General features: G+C 37.1%; 1 protein-coding gene across 2 annotated transcripts in view; it reads left to right on the forward strand.

Annotated features, from left to right (window-relative positions):
• The first annotated feature begins 6443 nt into the window (after positions 1–6443).
• tmem33 (transmembrane protein 33) overlaps positions 6444–25939 on the forward strand; it is a 42402-nt gene continuing 22906 nt past the window's right edge. Inside the window, exons 1-2 of one of the 2 annotated variants that reach the window (XM_039751362.1) lie at positions 6444–6599; positions 25569–25631. In XM_039751362.1, the coding sequence (XP_039607296.1) occupies positions 25587–25631 (45 nt within the window). In that variant the 5' untranslated portion in view covers positions 6444–6599; positions 25569–25586. The remainder of the gene's footprint in view (positions 6600–25568; positions 25632–25939) is intronic. The other variant, XM_039751363.1, reaches the window with a different exon arrangement.

Below are 25939 nucleotides of genomic sequence, written 5' to 3' on the forward strand. Positions count from 1 at the left end.
TATTATTTTTTTATTTCTTACCATTTTTGAATCTTGTAATGATGATATCATCATTACTATTTTTTTCCAGTGGAAGTGTGATGTCTAATTGGCATAGCGGTCTTACTTAATAGCAAGCCACGTGTTCAATTATTATATGAACTTTGTTTTGATAGAAAAATAACCTTTTTCTAGTTAGAAAAAGTTAGCCAATTTGTTTCTGAGGGTGGTTTAAACATTTGGTTTTGACCCTTGGTTTCTAACTTTGAGCCATGCTTTTTCTGTAAATTCAGCCAATTCTTTCTAAACGTTTTCTGATCAACAGTTTTATGGAAAGATTGAAGCAGTTACAACACATTCAGCATCTCCTGCTTTAGCATGTATGGTATGGAAAATCTTCACTTGAACAGATCTGAAGTGATCAGAGATTTCACAAATACTCATCTGTCAGTTATATACTTGCTTTCGCTTCCCGGGTCCTCCCTGGGTGGAGTTTGCATGTTCTCCCCGTGTCTGCGTGGGTTTCTTTCGGGCGCTCCGGTTTCCTCCCACAGTCCAAAGACATGCTGGTTAGGTGGATTGGCGATTCCAAATTGGCCCTACTGTGTGCTTGGTGTGTGGGTGTGTTTGTGTGTGTCCTGCGGTGGGTTGGCACTCTGCCCGGGATTGGTTCCTGCCTTGTGCCCTGTGTTGGCTGGTATTGGCTCCCGTGACCCTGTGTTCGGATTCAGCGGGTTGGAAAATGGATGGATGGACTTACTGTATACATATAGATTTTTTGTAATATGTACACACATATACACATATTTTAGCCAGCAACTAGGAATGTGAAACAGTATATGAGTTGCAGAACAAGCCCTTTTGAAGCACTTGGGAGGGAGAAAATAAGAAACAAGTTTACAACTTTGTGTGATATGTTTTGAAACAGTTACCAGTTAGACAGCCAAGCATTGCAATAAGAGCAGCTGAAATGTGTTCTTTGCACATTTCTCTTACAGTATATATTTCAGTTGCTTGTTCATGAGCAGTTAGAATGAGTACCTGATTTGCATAATTAATGCCCTTCTTGTTTTACTGTAGGTTACTACAGCGAAAGGCTTAGTGACTTCTACATTTCCCCTGACATGAATGACAGTTGTTGCACTGTGAACAGTGCTTAGGAGGTTAACATCTTTCTTGTCATTGTTCTTGATTGCATACATTTTGCCTTTTTGCCACGTATTAACTTGCACCATGGTTCAGTTGTACAGAACCTTTGCAACCATTTCAATGTCCATGTCAACATCTGATGACCAATTCAGATTGTCATCACTACCACTTGATTCAACTAATGGTTCAGTTTCAGGTTTTTCTAAAACTGGCTTTACAGCTTCTCATTTACAAGCAACTGTGGTTTGGTTTATGGCTCTGCCCCACTTATAAATATTAAGTGTGCAAAACACATACTCATTACTTTTTTTGCAGCATGTGTTATTTGTATCCACTAGATGGCAGCAGAATATTGTCCTGAGCATTATTTGGGCTTAACACAATATTTTGGATTATAGTGGCAAATTCCCAAGAGACATTCAGAGTTTACCCTATAAACACATAATTCCAAACCCAAGAAACTCTTGGGGTTGATGCCAAGGAGTTAAAATTTGACCTAGTAGTAATTTTCTTTTTGTCTTTTGTTCAAGCGTTTAATCAATGGCTACCTCTTTTAAGATTTGAGGGAGTTTTTGTGATAGCATAATTAGACCTCTTGATTTAAAAAAAAATAATGATAATAATTTTTAGGCATCATATGCCCATATAAAATTCACTCCAAACTGTGAAGGTCAGTCTAAACCTCTTACCACATTCAGGTGTCACTTTTCCAAGTCTTTCATTTATAAACTTGCATTGTTGCGCCAATTAGGGGTGTCTCTGTTCCCAACAAGCCAATGATGCTGTTGCACTAGAATTAAATAAGCAGTAAACTCATGTCAATAATGTAATGCAGTGATAAAATGTTTATATTGGCTCTGCTAGCCTGTTTTTGGTTGCTTGGGGAGGATCTTTGACCCTGCAGTGTACGATATATGAAACTGGGTCTTTTCATTTGCAAACTGAGGCTTGACGGCTAGAACCTTTTAAGAAACTGAATGATTTCTTGTGACACAAATTCTAGGGTATGTGAACTTGCAAATCTTATGATTTTAGAGTAGTTGGCTTAATTATCATGTTGTTTGCTTATGTACAATACAATTTAGCACTTTACAAATGGAACAAAATTTGGAAATGTATGAATATTTATTTGCATTCCCATTTACAGTGTTGAATGTTTGATTTTGAGAAATGTTTTAATACTACCATTTGCTGGTTGCACTGTATGACAAAATAATATGTTAAAAGATCTTCTTTTTGTGTGATTTTCTTATGGCATTTTTCAGCTGACATGTTATGATGCTAGCCTAATACCTTGAAGAAGGCTATCTTCTTTCTTGGCCCCTCCAATCCTGCTGCCACTGCTCTGATCTTCCATGACTCTTTCCACATGGCTCCAATGATCTTTTTTCTCCCATATCCACTGTCTACACATTTATGCCGCTGGCTCCAAATCACACCACTCACTTGGACAACAGGCGAAGTGTTTGTTTTAATTTTGGACTGTATAAGATGTTTTTGGATAGTTTTCTTTATTTTGTTCTGTCTTAAGGTTGTGAAAAGCAGGTAGACCAATCCATCATGGATCTTCAGAGATCTGTAGGAATCTCAGGATTGGTAAAATTTTAGCACACCAATCCAGTACTTATGGCTTTTGAAAGGCCTCCATTTTGTATATATAAAAAGTAGCTGGCTTGTTACTTTTGTTTCTGTTGTTAACTTCAGTATACAGATCACATTAACCATGTTTTTAGTATATAGATTCTTGCTCATTTTCAGACATCTTGTGAACCCTACTATGAGATGATGTTGGTAGGGATTGTTTTATAATTATTTTGTGTTAAATCCATGTGGAGTCTAAAGAATTTTCAGCAGTGGGTGCTGCACAGAAGCCTAGGAGGATTTGATACACAGAGATTGATCTCAGTTCTGGTCAGATCCATAAAAATATAGCATCATTTAGGCCAAGCAGTGGCATGACAATTTTCCAACACAAATGGCAATGTGAATTGGGTTTGTGTTGGCCAATGAATTCAACATACAAAAAACTGTCACCTTAATGGAGTTAGATGAAAAGGGAAGGAGAGAGAATAAATGGAATGAAGTAGAAAGTGCCATGAGGCTTTGAGGTGGGAGACTTTCTAAGAGCTTGCTGTGAGTGTAAGAGCATTAGCAGCACATTGACACGCTGTGGTGTCCAATGGATAAGAAGAAACTACTGCAAGTAGTGGTGGGACTGTCACAATACTGAATGGAAATGGGTGGGAAAACTGCAGCAACCATTTCGAAACAGAAGAGGCCTGGTACAAGCCAGAAGACTTAGGCCTGAAATGTGGTGTGCTACAGGCCTGAATTGTCTGGTTGAGGTTAAATAGGGCATCCATCATGGCCAGAAAAATTAAACATTTATAGCCTGGTTTGGGCACTGGTCGAAGGTTGTTTTCTTTTACTTAAATTAGCATCATTACTACCTTGTTCTCTTCTTTTATTCTTGTGAAACAGGTGCAACTATAGCCATGCGCCTATACACAGTTGACTGAGTTGAGGTCAACTTACAGTCAAAGGTCATAGGAATCGTACACTGCACTGCACTGATGACACAGCTGAAATACTAAGTGCTGTGCCAGTATGTGATGCACTAGGGATGTTAAATGCTATGATGTATAGACATACATACTGTATATATATAGTGCATATTTTATCTATCTGTCTATCTATGGGAAGGCATGCTGAAGTTCCCCTGCTGCATCCTTGGAGGGCTGCTTGTCTTTTGCCAAGGCAACCACAAGTATGCAGCATAGTAGCAGAGCGCAGCAGAAACAACTACGAGCCGATCAAGATTGTACTATATACACCCATCGCCTATGGGTGATGCAAGGGACATTATAAATGCAGGGAACAGTATAACTTGGCCACTGACCTTGCCCTGACTATGCCTGTTTGTTGTGTCTGTATATAGGAGAGTGATAGCTCCTGCTGCAATAAATAACCCTGCTGTTCCTGTTTCAATTTGAACAAAGCTGGTTTGGGTAAAGTACTGAGGCTCTGCCTCATGCTTTAGGGGAGACAGTGACTCACACATCACAATATATACAGGGAGATTCACTCAAAAGAGGCCCCAAATATTCTGTTGTAACTCCGTTAGGAAGAAGTAATCTGAGCCAAAACAATATGCTACATACCTTGACGTATGTTTAATCGATTGCATTACATGCAATGCTGGAAGTGGTTTCCGTTTTCTACCAGACACATTTCGACATGGTGCTCCATGTTCCCGAACATATCGCTAGCCTCTCAGGGGAAATAGCAGCAAGTTCACGTTTAATGTTTTCCTTCAAATCTTCCACTTCGAAGTCTGGTGGTATCAGATCCGGTGACCATGGTGGCCAAAGCCCCTTTTAAAATACCCTGTTGCCGAAGAAGGACTCTTCAGTTTCTGCCATGCTCCTTGCCAATGTATGACACGTTGCTCCATCTTGCTGGAAGTAAGCTTCCGTTAATTCACGATCATCCAGTTGATTCTGACATCGCTTAAACGGTTTGGTGACCCAATAGGTTTGCACCATGAAGACACGCTGCTCAATGCTGTACACCACTAACCTGATGTGAAGTCAAGTGATGGAGAGAAGGGGTACAGGTGGTATGTACTTAGAAATTGAAAACGAAGGTTAAACATCACAGCAGCTGTCTGGTACCTACCTCATCTCTCCAACGCAGGGGCATCCCAGCTTGTTTGAAGCTCCATATACTTAGGAGTACATTGCACATTGTTTTGTTCAGATTGCTTCATCCTAGCGAGAGTTATTACAGAATATTCTGGGCCTCTTTCAAGTGAATCTTATGCATGTAAATATATATAAATGTTTATATACTAATCAGCCACAACATTAAAACCACTGATAAGTGAAGTGAATAACATTGGCTCCTGTCAAGGGTGATATGTTGAGAGCAGGAAAAATGGGCAAGTGTGAAGATCTGAGTGACTTTGACAAAGGACAAATTGTGATGGCTATATGACTGGATCAGAGTATCTTCAAAACAGCAGAGCTTGTGATGTGCTCCTGGTATACAGTAGTTAATATCTACCAAATGTGGTCCAATTAAGGACAATTGGTAAACCAGCAATAGGGTCATGGGAACCCAAAACTCATTGTTATGCGTTGGGAATAAAGGCTAGCCCATCTGGTGCAATCCCACAGAAGAGCTACTGTAGCAGAAATTGCTGGAAAACTTAATGCTGGCCATGTGAGAAAGGTGTCAGAACACACAGTGCAGCACAGTTAGCTGCAAAAGATGACCCCTACCCACTGCCAAAAGCGCCTACAATGAGTTTGTGTGCATCAGAACTGGATCATGAAGCGATGGAAGAAGATAACATAGTCTGATAAGTCATGTTTTCTTTTAGATCATGTTGATGCATCATTTAACTGTGGAAGAGATGGCAGCAAGACGCACTATGGGAAGAAAGCAAGGTGGCAGAGGCTGTCTGCTGAGAAACCTTGGGTCTTAACATTCATGTGGAAGTTACTTTGATACGTACAACCTATATTGCTGCAGACCATGCACACAACTTCATGGCAATGGTATTCCTTGATGGCAGTAGCCTCTTTCAGCATGTTAATGTACCCCGCCACACTGAAAATATTGTTGAGTAATGTTTTGAGGAACATGACAAAACAGTTCAAGGTGTTGAGTTGGCCTTCAAATTTCCCACATTTGAATCTGATACAGTATCTGCAGGATGTTTTGGAAAAGCAAGTTTGATCCAAGGAGGCCCCACTTCAAAACTTGCAGGACGTAAATGACCACCCGCTAATGTCTTGGTGCAAGATACCACAGGGAACCTTTGGAAGTCTTGTGGAGTCCATGCCTCGATGAGTCAGAACTGTGTTGGTGGCACACAATTTAAGGCAGGTGGTTTTAATCTAAACGCTAAAATCTGTGAATAAAGTCTAGTGAGTGTGTCAGGTTCTTCTGAGCATAAGCATAGCTCAGTTTGGTATTGGTGACACAATCAAAAGAGAAAATTCAAGTGTGATACAGGTGAGGAGGCATAATAGGCACGCTGAGAGAAGGTAGGGTATTAAAGTGGAGAGGTGGCCAAGGCGCCTCGAAGTGACAGAGTCTGAGAGGCAGGCTTTACAGGAACGTGGTCAAAGAGCTTCAGACACACAAGGATACTGACGAAAGACGTTGAAGTAACACGTTGGGCAAGAAACAGAAAATATACGCACGGATTTTAGCGATACTAAATTAGTTTTTACGTTGACTACCCAAGCAGTTTACTAGTCCGTGTACTAGACTTTGACTACAAATTCCAGGTGCCTCTGCTTTTTCGAAGCGCCGACATCCCGTTAGTAAAGCTCGCGAGATTACAAACGCTTCCGCTTTCATCCAGCGCAATACGGGTTAGGCACTTCTTTTATTACAGTTATTTTAGTAAAGGTTATGCTTTACTTCTTTGGTGCATTATAACTTGACATCAGCTGCAGGTGAGTATTGAAAAGTGTAATATTCAGCACTTGTTAGTCTTTTGAGACCGCATCAATTACGTGCAGAGTACAGTGCGTGTTGAAGAACATTCGAGAGTCCTTGTGACTTCTTTTATGACAGAACAAAAACGGGAGAAAGAGAGAAATCGAGTTAAATATACATTTGAGAATTGGGAAGTTAACGTGCTTTATTGCCTTGTTCATTGATACGACTTTTAGATTTCTTTCATTTGAAGAAGGAAACGTTCAAATAATACAAAACCTTAAATAATCGAGTGGCGTGGTTAACAATTTAACAAAAAAGGGGAGACAGACGACCCTTCTATAATGTCGAATGTTTGAATTCTCCAGTTGTTTTATTCTTAACCAGTTTCTGATCTTTTGATGTACCCAGTTTTGATCAGTTTATTAAAACTTTAATGTAATTAATAGTTCGTTACCTAAAGGAGGCCGTTGACCGAGACTTTGTATGTGTTTGATATTTCAGAAGTATTTATTTTAATGTGGTTTAGCAGGTTGTGAATTATTACGAAGTATAATCAATAATCTTAAATTTCTCACATGCATCGTCTATTATGTCGAAATGTTGGCTCTCGTTTTCTCTGCCGTTCTCCGTCTCCACCGCCTTGGCGTGATGGTTTCATCATTCTTGCTGCCAATTCTGCCTGGCTATGGGATTTCGTCTTAACGTTGCATCATGTTATTAGTTGTTGTCTCCCCAAAAACATTTTGTTATGTATATTATTTTATTCTATTTTTTTTTCGAAATGATTGCATTTTGCCCAGTTTTGTTTTTTGTTCATTAATTTATTCTAATCTTTTTACTGCATTTGGCATGCAACTGAAATGTGCATCGCCCTTACATTTATAAAGGACATTTGGCAATGTCAGGTTTAAGATACATTACAGTTTTTCTTTGATATGCGTAATGTGAAAGATATTACTATGATCAACATAATTAATCGGGAAAAATAATCGGATTTCTGGCGTTTTATTATTTATATTGATTTTAATGTGATCTTGTCGACACGACCATCCATTTTTATTAACCACTAGCATCACACGGAAACATATTTTTTACTGAAACAAGTCCTGTAGACAAACGTGAGTCTAGTAAGTCAGTGTGTTTAGGATGCCAGAGTACCCCGAGAAGAAAATCGTACAGCCACAATAAGTATGTGTTAGCTCCAAATGAATGGCAAACAGCCCCAGGTTTGAACCCACTGGCCTGGAGTGAAGCAGTAGCATTAACTAATGCATCCCTGTGGCAGCCAAACACAAATTAAAACAATCTATACACAGTACACAAGCTTTATTTCTTGAAGAATTTTTAAACATCCCTTAAATGGACACCATATTACAAAAAAAGTACTTGAAGAATCTCAGCAAATTTATATACAGAACAGTTGTTCCCTTCTAATAAAGTAACAATGGCAATTGGGTAGAGTTTTAAATGAGATGGAAGATTATAGAAGCGAAGGAGAGAGTATATAAAATGTTCAAAAAAGGCACCCTTCTGATATTGAATTGTACTTGTCAGTCTTTTTTCCACAATATACATGTTTACAGTGCTACAGTGTAAAAATTAAAACCTGCTGTGTTAATGGTTGTCAAATACAGTATATTTCGTCTTTTCTTGTGAGGTGAATATTTGCCATATATGTGAAGAGATGGTAGAATTTCACTACATTTGGTATTCATGTTGGTGGATCCAAAATAATAAGTCACAATGTAATAAAGTAACAGACTTGTACATTTGCCATTGGTTATTTGGTTTTGTCCATAGTGTTCTTGTTTGTTGTTCTCTTTAACAATGCACCTTTTAGATGTTTATTTTTTGCTTTGTTTTTTAATGGTTTGGTCTGAGAAATTAGATTTTTATCTTGGATATATACTAATCTGTTGTTTTTTCTAAGGACCACCAAAACCTATAGCTCACTACTGGGCCATTTTAGACAAAGGAGGCACAATATATATTACTGTCCTACTGTGTGCACGCTTCACTCAATAAAAAGTCAAAATTCAAAAAGCAGCCTCATGATCGATAGGAAAAGACCTTTATTTTCAAAATCTGATAAAGCGTTTTATAGTCTCTCATCATTTCTCGTGAACATCTTGTTGCATTGCCTCAGTTTTTCTGAAGGTATTCCAGTTCTCACAGCATTGTTAAAAAGATTTAATGATTGGCATATGCCAGTACACGTTTAAGGCTTAATAATCGGAGAAAAGCCAGTTTATAGAGGCAAAGTGATATATTTTTTCAAGCCAAAAGTTCAAGTACTGTATTAGGAAAGGTTGTTCAACCAAATTCACAGCCCTTTCTGTGTAAGCATCGGGAGAGTGGGATGAAAATCTCTTAAATTTTCCCTGTGGAACAGCAGTTATAAATTAAGAAATGATCACTGTCGAGCATATATGAAAAGGATGTCATTTTAAGTCACTTGTATTTTCACATTTTGAAGTCACACCACATATGCAGTCATCCCATACTTCAGATGAGGTGTTGATAGTTTTCTCCTAGCACATTCAAATTTTCCATCAATCAGTGTGTTTCAATTCAATTTTTGAAAAGAGAGAAAGTCTGAATATGTTGATCTTCTCTGACTCTGGTCTGCAAAACATTTTTATAGCACATTTGGAGTAGGGGTTGCAATATTTTTTTAAATGTCTTCTGTGACAGAGTGAGAGCATTGAGAACCCATATAATTATAGAACATGTTTCGTTAACCACTTGAATTGACTTGTTTTTAAGAAATAACTTAAAGGAAAAAATGGTGTTCCTTCAAGGAAGTGATTGTTGTTAGTGTCACATTATATCTAAACTTCATAACAGGACATTTCCAGGCAATGATAGTTTACATACTGCTAAGGATAAATATGTACACGTATGAATATTGCAGTACTTGAGTTTTCAATTGTTTGTAATGTTTGTAATATATTTATTACTTTATTTGCCTGAATTGTCAAGTTTAGGTGGATCTTACTTACTTTTCATTGTTTTTATTTTAAGAATCATTTTCATTGTACATGACACACTAAATCTGTTGAATATTTAATGTACATTATATTAGTATGTGATAATCTAGCCAGTTAAGATATATGCGGCCACAATATCTGTAAAATGTGTAGTTAGATCATCATACCATCAGTGGTTACACTCGAAATTAAACAAACAGAATCAGGTCCCTACAACATGCACCATGTAAAACCAGCTATAAGCTGATAACTCTTGACGCTGTATTCTTATATACGAATGTACCTCAGATGGTACAGTGCACAATCAAAGCAGCTACTTTATTGCACTGCTCTGCCTATCTACTAAGCTTTATTGACTTTTATATTAACTTGTTTAACTTTAACACCACTTTGGTGTTGTGTTTTGAAATCTTTAATTATTTAATCCGTGTATGTGTCATTCTCGTTTTCTTCCTTGACTTTTCCTAAGTTGCTGCACTGCAAATGCCTATGTTGTGGTAACTCTGGAAACTTTTTTATTTATTTATTTTTTTTTTTGGACATGAAAGACCTACTATTATCGGCACGAGCAGTGCCTCTGAATACTGGTACCCAGGTGTTAATTTCTGCTTATCTTCTCCAGCTCACACTTGATGCATTTTCATACCCTTTTTTCACTATGACAATTCTTTTCCTGCTACTATTAATGACATTACTTGATCATTGCTCGACAAATATGTGTTGCTGTCTTTCTACAGCACGCAACTAGAAAATAATTACAGAAAAAATGTTGTGCTTGTTGTCACTTGATGTGCTGTGATGATGAAAAAATTAGAAATATCTGAAAGCTGTTAGCACACCATTTATTTTTGTTATGCAGAAAACTTGTATAGAATTGCCTGACATTAATTGTTTTTCACACAACTTGAAATCCAAAGTACACAGTCATCAATAGTTTGACATGGGAAGAGGAGAACTCACAAAACTGACATGAGATTGTTGATGTGGACAGTGTTATAATTAGTCCATGTTCCTACTTGCTGTTTAATTAGATATTCCATGAAGTATGTATGGCTGTAATTTTTATAATAACAAAAATATGTGTTTACTTCATTAAGTAATTTTTTTTCCAGCTAATTCAAAAGTATCCTTTTGCTTTTTGAGAATAAACTAGCTATTAATAGAGGAGAGAGAGGAAGAGGTTGTGAGCATGTGCTGATACAGTGTTGGATTGCCACACCCAATACACGATGAACCACCCAGATTGGGACCCCGAGTGCAGCCATGCAACAGGTGACACCTCAGCACCACACTTGGACAATCCTGCCACCAACCCCCAAGTTCTCCCTGCAAGTTGGAGGACCTGCTTGCAGGGCTGGATGCAGCTTAACTTCATACACAGGACGATGCAATTGCAGGTTAAGGGCCTTACTCAAGTGCCCAATGGAGTAGAGTCACTGCTGGCATTTATGGGATTCAAACCGGCAACCTTCCGATTGCTGGCAGAGACCCCTACCCTCAGAGCCACCACTCTGCCACAGTCAATAGAATACGCTAAAAAATATTTGCTATCTCTTGCCCTATGTGTACCTTCAGCTGCTTTCCTCTGTATCCACATGTGTTGGAACCACTCTTGACGAGCGCCCCCTCTCTTTCACGTTCCTGCAAAGCCTGTTTCTTGGAATCTGTCATTATTTTCAAGATGTTTCTCATCTCCTGTCCAGTTTTATATTTTACATTTTTAAATCTTTAAGCATGCCTCTTGTGCCTTTTCTCCTCCTTATGTCTGACATCACATTTCCTCTTTCAGTCATGTCACCAAAGACAGATCAAACAATCAGATTGCACTGAGGGACTGGACACACACACACACAGACCTTAGTGTTTTATTATGTAGTAGGTGGACAGTAAAGGGGTTTTATGCTGAGTGGGAGCACAACTTTAGTAATCCACTTGTCCCATGGCATCACTTGAGGTCCTTTTCCATGTTGTGAAATAAGCCACCCGTTTACAGTTTATAAATGTTTACATATGCACAGTTACTGTATATGAGAGTGTGGTTATGCATTTTTAAACTATTTCTACAAATATAGGTTTTTTATTTCAGCTTTTATGTGCCCCCTGATTGAAATGTTTTCTGCTAAGATGTACTAGTAAATACTACAACAGTTTTTATATCCATTGGCAAAGCCTTCACTCTGGTTTATATTAGGTTTTCAATGGGTTTTGGGGGTAGAGCAGTTGGGTAGCTTTGGATGTTGAGCTAACAAGCTATTGGTGTAGAACAAAAGGATTCAGACACCACTTGGTATAGTCTTGGCGGTTATCATCCTAAAGCAGTACATGGCACATTTCGTGTTCGTAATTATTTGTATAGCTGACCCAAAGGCATTGCAAAGAAATGTGTATTCTCTTTTTTTAAAATAATTATGTTCTTTCTTTTGACAACTTTTTATTTTCATATTGCGAGCTTAATTTATGCTTTGATTAGTGTACATCTGTACCTATAGAAATTCTTGTATAATCGGCAAATACATCTTTTGAATTTATTTAGTATCACAAATGCATGGATTGAAGCACTCTTATACTTTATAAGCTATTTTCCTAGAGCCCTCATAGCCTTCTTATTTCTTGATTTTATGTATACAGTATGTATATGATTTTATGTATATACTAGGGGGCTTTGCATGCCCACCCCCGGGTTTGGTTTACCGAATATACAATTTAAAGAGATTGTTATTTTCATGGGAATTGTTACATATGCATTATTTTCACTTTTACTTTAAAACTTTTGTAAAAACAATACTTGTCCTTTATTTCCGGCCCCGGGTGTGGTTAAGTCTTTCTCGCAGGACGTATATCGCTGCTCGTGTTGTGAAGCGGGTGCAGCTGAACACATGCTAAGGAGATGCCGTTGGAACATCTGCCGTCTTTCTGCTGCTGCTGGCAAGCTGCGAGTTCTTTTTGTCACGCTGCACGTCAATTATTGAAACACCTGTACTGCAGGTGTCTTTTTGCCACTTTGCGTCTCTGCTGCTTGCGTTGTGAAAGGGGTGTGGCTTAATGCACGCTAAGGAGTTGCAGTCGGATCATCTACTGGCAAGCTGTGTTTTCTGCTTTTTGTGCTTTGCGTCGATTGTTTCAAAACCTGTACAGCAGCTGTCTTTTTGCCACTTCGCATCTCTACCACTCACGTTGTGAAAGGAGTGGGTGTTCTGAATGAACGCTAAGGAAAAGCAGTCAGATCATCTGCTGGCTACCTGCTGCTGCTGCTGCTGGCAAGCTGCGTGTTCTGCTCGTCGTTTGTCGTTGTTTTAAGAGCTGGGAGCACATGATGTTTGTCTGTCAAAGACATTCCAACAACTGCTTGGTTAGTTGTCCTTCGCGTGACGTTAAAGTGTCTCTTGCGCGGACGTCAAATTGTCTTCTGAGAAGATCACGTCTCGTCTCCCTCCCAGGATTTTTTTTATATATATATATATATAATATATATATATATATGAAACTGTCTTGTCAAATGTGGGAGAGTGTATGTATGTATGTGTGTGTGTATATATATATATATATATATATATATATATATATATATATATATATATATATACACACAGTAATCCTCGCTATATCGCTTTGACTTTCGCGGTTTTGCTCTATCGCGGATTTTATATGAAAGCATAACTAAATATATAACGCGGGTTCTGCGGGCAATGTGTCTTTTTACTTCCTGTACATGCTTCCTCAGTTGGTTTGCCCAGTTGATTTCATACAAGGAACGTTATTGGCGGATGACTGAGAAGCTAACCAATCAGAGCACGCAGTTAAGTTCCTGCTTGCTGAATGCAGTGTTAACCAGGAAGTCTCGTCTCGCTCATTCAGCATCAACGTGTTTCGCTGTGTAAAGAGTTGTGCTCTTTTGTGTTTATCTTTGTGCATAGTCAAGCCCTTCATTATGGCTCCAAAACGATCTGCTACTGCTTCAGGGGCCGTGCCCAAGCGCAAACGGAAGATGTTAATGATTGCTGAAAAGGTAAACGTTTTGGATTTGTTGAAGGCTACGATTCTTTTATTTAAAAAGTAGGAAAGGAATATAAGATCTACGGCCGCAGTGTCCTTTTAACCAGGGTGCAAAACAAGTTGTAAGTGGATGTAATAAGGCAGTAGTCTGGATGGAATCTGCTTTAGGGATTTGGATTGAAGACTGTCAGAAGAAGAACAACGGCAGTACTACACAATTGCCTGAAGTGGCTCCTTAAAGGGCTGTAACGCTCTCCTTTGTTGTGCAGTAAAATTAAACTCATTGTTATCGGACAAGTCATCGTGTCATTGTTGGTGAGTAACCATAATTAATTTTCTACTTACAGTACTTAGTACATGTACGTACATTTAGTGTCACTGTACACACATTTACTGTATACTATTTCTGTTACATTGTACGTATTTATTGCTGGTGGCATGTCTATCGTAATGGCTGTAACATGTGATATCGGAGACACTCAATATCTTTAAAATAATATTTAGGTTTTACTGTATATAAACAGTGTGTTTATATACATAATTTCAATGAATCTTACCTAATATCTAAGATAATACAAAGGGATTATGCTGTATAACTCTGCGGGGAATATTTATAAACAGTGTGGGAGAGTTTATAAGGGCTTAAAATATATAAAAATAACCATAGAAACATATGGTTTCTACTTGGATTTTCACCTATCGCGGGGTCTGGAGCAAACCCCGATCGAGAGGATTACTATATATATATATATATATATATATATATATATATATATATATACTCTCCCACATTTGACAAGACAGTTTCATTTGCCTGTGAAATTAAGTCTCAATTTTGAAGTAAAGGGATACGCACCTTGATGTATTAAAAGTGACTTTTCCGGAGTACTGTAGACAACTATAGACTTGCGCTACTGCCCAGGTGAAAACATTCAAATGGGTTTGTACTTTCACTTATTCTTTGTTTGCCACATATTAAGCTTAAATTCTGTATTGAAGGATCCTTCAAATAAGATGGGTTGCCTAATCACAGATTTCTTTCACTCTTGCTAATAATTCTATGATTTCTTCTTTGCATCTGGGATACAGCCTACATTTTCCTTTTTGATTTGCAGTAATATGTGAAAGGGTGACATTACAATGCAGTATTAAACCTACAAATTGGTTGAGTTGCAGTACCATGACTGTAGTATATATTTATCTGTCCCCCTACTATATACTAAGGCTGGGTGGAATACATGGAATGACATTTAAGAAGAAATACTTAATTAGTAACAGTTCACATCAGTATGTGGAAGACTTTTTCACAGTACTGCATTTATTCAAAATTCACCATAATTTAACTTAACATATGTATCGCCACATCATAGTCCACACATATTAATGGGGTCTCCTTGTTTTAGTACAGGGGTGCTCAATGTGTCGATCGCAAAGGTAGTGCAGGTAGATTGCGTTGCATTCAAAAAAAAATTTTTTTTTAAACGTTAGTCTATCATATATCCTCCCTATGGCATTTGCCATTTGATTGACATACAGGCCAGTCTGCCATCTATTTTCTTCTAACACGCTGGTCATCTTGCACGCATGATCAAACGCGTGAGCTACTGCAAAACTCTGATCTAGTTAGCCTTCCGATTTATATCGACTAAAGAAGGGATTTTAAAAAAAAAATTGTTTTGGGGAAGGTATGGGTTGGATGTGGAATTGGAAGAGGATTTTTTTTTCACGCAATGTCACAATCGAAGTCTGACATTGTCTGAGTTTCAATCCCCGATGAGGTGTGCAGTGGAGTGTGTGCGCCTGATGAGCCCAAAATAGGGCGAAACACTTGTCGCGTACTCTTTGCATTATTTGACAGATAACTATGTAACATTCTATGATCTACTTCTCGCAACTGAGAGGGCACCTTTGGCGGATGTTTGGCGACTCGCAGATCAACCACACGCGTTACCTGGTAGGTAACCACCCATACAATCAGATTGTGATTCAGACTATCTATCGATCTATATATCTATATATATATATATATATATATATATATATATATATATATATATATACTGCTCAAAAGAATTAAAGGAACACTTTTTAATCAGAGTATAGCATAAAGTCAATGAAACTTATAGGATATTAATCTGGTCAGTTAAGTAGCAGAGGGGGTTGTTAATCAGTTTCAGCTGCTGTGGTGTTAATGAAATTAACAACAGATGCACTAGAGGGGCAACAATGAGATGACCCCCAAAACAAGAATGGTTTAACAGGTGGAGGCCACGGACATTTTTCCCTCCTCATCTTTTCTGACTGTTTCTTCACTAGTTTTGCATTTGGCTACAGTCCGTGTCACTACTGGTAGCATGAGGCGATACCTGGACCCTACAGAGGTTGCACAGGTAGTCCAACTTCTCCAGGATGGCACATCAATACGTGTCATTGCCAGAAGGTTTGCTGTGTCTCCCTGCACAGTCTCAATGGCATGGAGGAGATTCTAGGAAACAAGCAGTTACTCTAGGAGAGCTGGAAAGGACCATAGAAGGTCCATAACCCATCAGCAGGACCAGTATCTGCTCCTTTGGGCAAGGAGGAACAGGATGAGCACTGCCAGAGCCCTACAAAATGACCTCCAGCAGGCCACTGGTGTGACTGTCTCTAGACCAAACAACCAGAAAGACTTCATGAGGGTGACCCAAGGGCCCCATGTCCTCTAATGGGCCCTGAGCTCACTGCCCAGCAGCATGCAGCTCGATTGGCATTCGCCATAGAATACCAGAATTGGCAGATGCACCACTGGTGCCCTGTGCTTTACAGATGAGAGCAGGTTCACCCTGAGCACGTGACAGAAGTGAAAGGGTCTGGAGAAGCCATGGAGAACATTATGCTGCCTGTAACATCATTCAGCATGAGCAGTTTGGTGGTGGGTTAATGATTGTCTGGGGAGGCATATCCATGGAGGGTCACACAGACCGCTACAGGCTTGACAAAGGCACCTTGGCTGCCATTAGGTATCAGGATGAAATCCTTGGACCCATTGTCAGACCCTATGCTGGTACAGTGGCTCCTGGTGCACGACAATTCCTGACCTCATATGGTGAGAGTATGCAGGCAGTTCCTGGAGGATGAAGGAATTGATACCATTGACTGGCCACCACACTTTCCTGACCTAAATCCAATAGAACAGCTCTGGGACATTATGTTTTGGTCCATCCAATGCCACCAGGTTGCACCTCAGACTGTCCAGGAGCTCAGTGATGCCCTGGTCCAGATCTGGGAGGAGATCCCCCACAACACCATCTGTCATCTCATTAGAAGCATGCACCGATGTTGTCAGGCATGTATACAAGAACACAGGGGCCATACAAAGTGCTGCGTACAATTTTGAGTTGCTGCAATTAAATTTTGGCAAAATGGACTAGCCTGCCACATAATTTTTTCACTCTGATTTTTGGGCGTCTTTGAATTCAGGGCTCTGTAGGTTGATCATTTTCATTTCCATCAAACGATGTGGCATCCTTTCATTCCTAACACATTACCCAGTCTATATCAGTATAGATATCCAGGAGGATTTCTTTTTCCCATTGAAGTCTGATGTGTTTTCAAAGTGTTCCTTTAATTTTTTTGAGCAGTTTATATATATATATATAGCAGTTTATATATTTCATTTTTAATGTAGGTAGATCATTTCGACCTGGTCATTTTAAAAGTAGCTCGCAAGCTGAAAAAGTGTGGGCACTCCTATTTTAATATATATATTTTTTTTTTATTAATTTTATTACAATCAATACATAGCAATCAAGTTTTTACAAAAAAAAAGAATTATGCTAAGAACAGATCGATCCCCACCCTTGAGAGAGAGAGCAAGCCAAACGGTGTAAAATTTAAGGCTTGTAAAAATACCTAAATCAACAAATTCTCTGTGCTTTATAAAATCATTTCAAAATATTACTGATTAGATCCTGCCATGTTTTGAAAAAAGTCTGCACAGATCCTCTGAGTATTTGATTTTTTCCAATTTTAAATAATATAACACATCAGTTTCCCACCCTATTTTAATATATTAAAACATCTATATCATATTGAGAATACTTTTATTATAACATAATAATGCTTCTTAAATAATGTTATTCAGTAATCTATTTGTTTATGAATCTCCATTTAGATACTCTTCATCTAAACTGTTGCCAAATTTATTCCCTGTTGGACATTAAAATAATCTTGAATTTGTTGAAAATAGACACATTGGGAAGACTCATGTATTTCTATAATTCTACAAGTTCAGTTACTCACTTGTAGCAGTCACATTAATCAGTCTTGAAAATGTGTCCTGACAGTCCTCAGACAAAAAGGAAGCATTTTAGAATGAGGATGTAGAGCTGATACCTGCTGAGAACAGCAGTGAATGAGTGGAACATTAAAAAAACAAAAAAACACCGCTATTCTGGATGGAGCTACTTCAAGTCGGCTGCTTTGAGCCCAAGCTCACTTTTGTATCACAGGCTGAAATATAATTCCAACAATTTCCCACTTGCTTTGCTGGGTGAAGCACGTTGTAGTGTCTCTTATCTTTACAGGTATAAACTGCTGTGAATTCTGTTATTTTTTGGGCACGAGACAAATGTAAGCTTGCAGGTAAATGCTGTCTCCAGTGCAGATTATTTAGGCTCTACTCATTTGGATGTCAACTGAGATGTTTTAAGGAGACTTTGGGATAAGTAATTTCTGAAATTTGTTGTGTTACAACAATAATTAACTTGTGAGCTGTACAGCTTACATACCTCATCCAGTTTTTTGTTGTTTACCAATGCACCATTTGAATCCATAGTAAGTCCACACATTTAAGTGTCAAAAATGCTGATTTCAGTTAAAGAGGACACACCATTTTATGTGTAGTGTAGTAAAGTGCTTTTTCTACATATAGGAATCGAGCAGAATAGAGATTCATGACATCGATCTTGAGACTTTAAGAATTGATATCAAATTGTTAAAATTAAAAGTAATGATTAATTCAGAAATTGATATTGGGTAAACACTTATCACAGTAAAGAAATTAACAGTATTAAATTAATATTTGAAAAACACCCAGTGTTGAGACACTGCACAATTTCATCATGGTCTTGCTGATATTAAATATGCAGTATTAAGTTTTTAAACTAAAGTGATGGTGATTATAATATGAGATTCCTGTGCAGTGCAGTTTTCTCGATTTACACACGAGAGTGCGTTTATTCCAGGTGGCATGAGTGAACAACTTGATCTCAGGTGTTTTCTTTAAATTAACTTGCTCTCCGTCTCTGGAGATTTTTCAGTTCAGTCCTCGAGCACTCCTTATAATGGCATGCTTTTTATTTCTACCAGTTTCATAATTAGTGAATCATTTTCCTTCAAATTAATCTCATTGTTTAATTAGCTGATCATTGTCTTTTTGAACATTAAAAAGGAACTGGTATGAAATTTACATTCATAATAAATGTAGAAAATATTTATATTTTTACTGTAGCGCTTAAGCCTCTTTTTTATTTTTCTTATAATACACCTTTTCCACTCCCTTAATTTAATCAAGTAATGACAATTCACATCAAGCTCAGCAGACAACAAGGAAAACCTAGTAAATGTACTGATTGGTAAACAATGGCTTAAATAACCAGAACACATAGATGAGCAGAATGAATACCATGAAGATTTTGATCAAAATTGTAAAAATAAAGAGGAAACAATGACATCTTGATGAAACAAGCAAGCATGGTCCTTTAAAATTTTAGGAAACCCAGTTTTGTTCTCACTGGAATGACACCAAAATACATAAAATGGAAATAACGGCTTGCTTAATTAATGTAGAAGTCAAACGAAATGCAGATGTTCTTCAGGATGATAACCCACATCCACTGGGGGTCTCCATGCACTGAACTTTGGAATAAATGTTCTAATGAAAAGTAAACAACAGTCTTTTGACCACCTAATATTACAAAAAGTTAGTGAATCAGTTAAAAATGTTTGTATCCTTTTTGTGGGTGTCTTTTGTGAATGTGATTTTCAAATGTTTAGGGTAACATTTTATTGTAATTCAATTTAGAATTTGCAAGCATACATCTTATATTCTATTATTTTATATTAATTGCTGCCTCTGTAAGATGGGACATCAGTTAGCAGTGTCACAATGAAAATTTTCTAGCGGAAACATTGTAATTTAACTTTTACTTCTGTGATCTCCATTCCACTCTGTGTTTACAGAGGTAACAAAATTTTACTTCATTCAGTATACTTAATGGTTCACTGTGATGGAGTTGCTCAAGAGCATTATTTACTTATACAGAATTATTCTTTGTTAATTACAACTTTTGTTGATCCATTGTTACAGGGACTTGGACCATTGTCCTTTTTTCTTACATAGCTTTGGAGTTTGTTTTTTTTTTATTATAATCCTTGATTGTCACTCTGTTTTCTTGACCTTATTTTTGTTGTGTGTGTGTTTTTTTTTTTTTTTTTTTGTTTTTTTTGTGCTAAGATTAGTCTCTTTTTAAGAGGGAGGATTACATTTTGTCATCTACATGTTTATATTCGTACACTATTGGTTATTACAGCAGCTGAAGCAAAGTCTTTAAAGTGTAGGTTATTATTTATGTATTTGTAGTTTTTGTGGTTTTCTGAATAATGTTCGGTTTTGAGGATACATCATTTTTTGTATTACACGATAACAGGCCCTTTGGATTCGTCAAGGTTCAAAGTAATTTTCAAACATTGAAATGAGCATCAAAAAATGCATACTGCAATTTTTTGATACCAGAAAAAAATAACATACTTGGAGAAATCATCCAGCCCTAGAAGAACATATCTCCAGTCTTGTTAATCAGGGCTTTATTTACAGCCAAGAATTGATTGAAAATACATCATAGACAATATTAATATTATTAGAGAAAATAATTTTTAATCACTGAAATTTGATTGTTCATGCATTTAGGTTGCTGATAAGTACACTGAAATTAACAGTCAATTTGCAGAGAATGTAGAACCAAAACAATTCATGCTTATGTCCATCCAAAATAGGGAGGAAGAAACATATAGATTATTTGCAGAAATGCCAGGTAGAAGATGACATTCTATAGTTTATCCTCGTTATCTTTTCACTTCAAGTACACTTTGCTGTTTTGGCTTTATAAATAAACCATTGCAGCATTTTTTTTTTACATCTGAGGAAGAAATCATGGTTTAAACATAGATACTCATTCTTTTTATACCTCCAGTAACAATGAAATGCAGGTAGTTGTTGACTTAACGACCACTATGTCTTGCGACCATTCGACTTACGACTGCTACCATGTCTCAAGGGCAAAATGCAGTTTTCAACATGCCAGCATGTATGCCGTGACTCATTCATCTCGATCTCGGTTTTATTACCGGCAGCGGTTTTGACTATGTTCATTTACATTTGTGTTACAGTTACAGGAAAAAAGGCAGTGGATCTCAAAACAAAAATGAAGGTGGTCAAGCAGTATGAGGGAGGAAGGAATGCAATTTCATGTTACTGTTATCCCATTGTAACCAGTGTTCACTGCACGCGCTGTACTGTTGCACTTTGGCTTTGTATCTGGTTAACCTCCAAAGCTTCTATGTTTTGACTTACAGTGTGCTGCTTTGTGTGAACCATCACAAAGGGTTAATAAACCACACTGAACTCCTTTATCTGCTAATGTTTATTATTAACAGGCTGAAATGTTAAAACAAAAAAACAAGAGTGTTCAAACTCTTCCAGCTTCCTCTCACACTTAACACGGTGAACACTGGGAAAGGCTCACACTGATAACGTAACATAACACAGACAAAGAAGGGATTTGTGCAGCTATTCAAGGTTTGGCCCCCATGTGAGGAACTGTAAAAAATAAACAAAATAATTTAAAAAAAAAAAAAAAAATTCTCAGCATCCAAATTTTTTTTTTTTTCAGTTGGGGTGGTCTCACCTTCTTTAATCACAAGGAAAGGCAGGCTTGTGAATTTGGATTTTGTTCCAGTGTAATGCAAAATGCAGTGAAATTGGAATGGTCCTCAACTGTTTGAAATTGTTTCTTGTTAACTGAAAGGTATTCAGCCTTTTTAGGGACAGTTTGTGTCATGCTGAACATCCTACATAAATGGGAGGAATTGTGTTATCTGATTTGAATCTGAGGGTGATGAATTGATACAGAACTGTTTGCATGTCTAGACGATACCTGAACACTTTAAGCCAAATATTTCACTGAACGGTATTGGTAGGCATTGATCAATGCTCCAGTAACTGAAAGTATGAGATAGCAGACAAAAACTAGGTTCTTGTTCTTTGTGGTTGATGAGGTATTTAGTTTTCCTGGCAGAATTTCAACTGTCTGTCCACAGTTCAGATGAGCTGATTGAGGTGATATGGGCATTTATAGTTCATGCTCCCCAAGGTATATTGGTAATAGTTTGAGACAGTATGCTTGGGATATGCCGAAGGCATTGTTATTAATGGCTGATTTATTTGGTCATTCCTTGGGTGAGCTGTAGCAGAGATTGGAGGCTGGTGTGACTATCTTAGTTTGGTCACTCAAAATGGATGAATACAAAAAGAAAATTAGAAATTGACTGCTTACAAAGCTGCTGTAATTTTGCTATAGTAAACATTTGGCTTCTGTTGTTTAACATATGAAATCTTATTTGTGCAATCTGTCTGCATAACGTGTGTTGATATAATAATGTTTTTTCTTTATCGAATCAAATAACATTGTTAAAGTCTGGAAAGCAGCCATGAATAATTAAATGTACAACATGCTACAGCTTATACCATTTGCCATTTTGGTACCGAAAAGTGTATAACCTAATGGTCTGTATGCTGTTTAAATCAATTTAAAAATCACTTCCATCTTTGCAAGTGATCGCGTGTATCCTGTATGCTTCACCCTGAATAGCTGCACACCTGTAATGCACCTGTTGTTGGATACAGTAGGCAGTATTACTACAGTAGGCTACAGTATTACTAATTAACTTTAAGTATACATACAGTAAATCTGACTAAACTTTCTAACTTTTTTAATTACAATTTTATAGACATCATTAGTCTTGATATTTTATAAGAGACTAGTAATATTGTTGTAATTAAGATTTTTTAAAATTATGTGCTTTGTATTTTTGCTAATATAATATGATCAGACTTAGACTCAAAACAGAAATGTTCATGTCTCACCTCAGAAAAGACCATAATTTTCTTATAAGATAAAGCAATAAATAATGAGTCATAGATTAATTTATTATTGATTAACATTTAGAAAGAGCAGGGAGGAGGACAAAAGAATATAGAGCAAGACTGACAGAATCAGAGTCCATTTGATATTTGATTGATTTGAACCATTGTAATTCTGTTAATTTAAACTTAAAAGAAACACAAACATGTATATAAATGTTTTGTACAGAGTCTGGTAGGTGTCACGAAGGAAATATAAATAGATGCTCTTTTGCAAAGGTTTTGTTGGAGCCATGCAGAAGCCTTTGAAGGAATCTGAATAAAGAGTTTTGTGATGCCAAGTGTTGTGTGGTGGAAATGTACAAACTCAATTCTCACATTGTTGCAGCCAGTTTTTTGTCTTTAGGAAGGACTGCTAGGCATGTCAAAACAGAAAAGTAAATGGACCGAGAAAATGTTAAAAAAAAAAATACTAGAGCAAGAGCCTTGTAAAATCTGCATTGTTTGAAACTTCGAAAATCAATTTATATACCTGCATGGCAGTGACCTACACAAAGCCATTCGATCATATTTTTTGTCATATTAAAAAGGTGCCCCTTAAGTGGTCCGGTCAAACTCAACTAACATAATTATGGTATGAGGAGCTGCTAACAAATGTTGAATTATTTTAACCTAAAGGAAGTGAATACTTCTCAAAGCTGGGTTTTCATTTTTTTTAATATAAGTGATTATGACCCATCAATGTTACTTAATTGGTTAATAATTTGAAAAATCTCAATTAAATATTATAACCTTTACAATATTGGAAGGTTTGGGCCCATTTTCTGTATGTGAATACTTTGTACATCTCCATAAAATATACTAGTATGTACATATAGGATTATTGTTTTTAACAAATGTCATTTAAATATGTTTTAACTGTATTTGTAAATCCATAGTACATTGGTATGTGAGATTTAAAAAATATAATTAAAAATGAGTATGTATGGGTTTATAAATGAGTAGTATTGATTTCTCTAGACGTATAATATATATGCCTGGAGACAACCATGATTAAATTTTGCTTAAAACTGGGTGGGAACAATTAGATGGCTCACTGGGTGTCGTATTTCTAAACCAATACAACACCTAACAAGGCAACGTTCAAAGTAGGGCTGGTGGTTTTGAACTGTAATGATCAGAGGTGCTGTCATTAACCTGGTCTGACAGACAGCAAGCTTCTGTTTACGATGAACTGTCTGCAGTCAAGGAGTTTCCTCAGAAAACACTATTAGACATATGAATATGTGTCAAGTGCAGAGAGCACATTGCATAGTTTAAAAAATAAAAATAGCCATAACCTAATGCAAGGGGAAAAACCTTTCTGTAGCATCAGATTATACATTTTGACTGCATCAAAGGACAAATGGTAAACTTGAAAGACATGTTGTCACAGGTGCTTTGTGTATTCTCTGTTGTTTACTATTACAACGATAGTGTAGGAGTCAGAGTAAGAATTGGCAGCTATATTCATGAAAATATGAACTACAAAATATGCCTTTGAAGTTAAGTGTACCACACTATGTCAAAAGGACTGCCGTTAAGAGAGCTGATAACAAAGAGCCATGGGAGGTGCTGATTTCAGTACTCGAAACGCCCAAATCAACACATCTGCCTAAGAACACCAGTAGATGCACAGATGAGGCTGTACGATATCAACTTTCTGACTGCACATCTACACAACTAGACAACTAAAGAAACTTAACATTACTGGCTAATTGGAAGTGTAAATGTGGCATGAAAAAGAGCTGTAGCATTTTAACAAATAAAAAACTGTGCTAAATTCTGTTTGCTGTTATGTCATATAGTGATACAGTAGTTAAAAGGACATATATCGCAGCTTCTCATAAGTGTTGAGCCCAGTAGCTACCACGTTCTATGGTTTGTCTGGTCTGTCTCTCTGCCTCTGCTGTCGCTGTGCACTTTATAACATGCAAAGTAATTTTTATTTTATTTCAAACTTTTATTTTCTCTCAGCATTTTTTTTGTTCAGTATTTCTTCTTGAAACACCGGTGGCCTAAAATGTATGGACTGGAGAAATTGAAGGCAGGTGTTTTAAGAGGAAGCCGTAAGGGTGTAATCTTTGCAGCACAGGATTTTGCCTCTGTTCACAATATACTTTTTGAGGGGTTCTGATTTGAGAATCACATCTGGCCCTGTTTCGGGATTTAATAAATGTTTTCACTCGCGGTAAAGAGGCACGCAAGGTCCACATTTGACTCTTCTGTTATAAACTCTGCATCGACAAACCTGGGCAGAAGAGCAGGCTTTTCCTCAGATGCAACGAGCCCTTAAAAGCGGGTTTTTTTTTTTTTTTCTTTTCTAAAAGTGAAGTTAACATTTATCTCAGATGGATGCACCAAACTAGTAATAACTCCCTAAAATTCTGGAGGGCACTCACTGTCCTACTGCAACCTCAGCATTCAGTATCATGGAGGATCTGGGCTCCTACCTGATGAATGGACCTTCAAAATAAGGTTCAGTTGTGCTAGTGTGCTGTTTTATTAAAAGGAATGTAGAGTGCCATTTCATTAATGTTTGTTTTGTTGTAGCTGTTACTTTTTTTTTTTACAGGAAAAAAAAATGTAAAAACCCAAAAATCTGTATCAACGAAAAAGAAAACGCTGAAACCCGAAAATTGAAAATAAAACGGAATTTTTGAAAAAAATTAAACTGATTTTTTTTTTTTTTTTTCCCTGAATCAAGCTAGTGGTGGTTGTCAAATATCTTGACTAATGTAAAACTAGTATAAATATTTCATGTATAATTTCTATTTCAGGAATCTGAAAATTTTGTCATGGCTGACACACAGGAGAGAAGCCCGCCAAGGAGTGGGTGTGTGGTGAGTAGTGGACCTGTATTGTTTTCTTATCGTGAGTTTTACCTAATTTAAATGTTTCAACTTAGTTTGTATTTTCTAAGCCAGTGTCAGTTATGTAGCTAAAGATACATTGCAGACTTTAATTAGATTGTCTTATAAAATTTGTTTGTTTGTCATGAAAACTAAACTAAAAACAAGACTGAGCCCTATGTATTATTTATTTTAGAGGTCTTGTGGTATAAGCAGTATTCACGTATGTAGTTTATATCTGACATTGTACATGTTGGTGCTTCATTTTAGCGTTGTGTACTTTCAGTGATCTACCAGTC

This window comes from Polypterus senegalus, chromosome 4 (assembly GCF_016835505.1).
Source record: "Polypterus senegalus isolate Bchr_013 chromosome 4, ASM1683550v1, whole genome shotgun sequence".
NCBI classification, from domain to species: Eukaryota; Metazoa; Chordata; class Cladistia; order Polypteriformes; family Polypteridae; genus Polypterus; species Polypterus senegalus.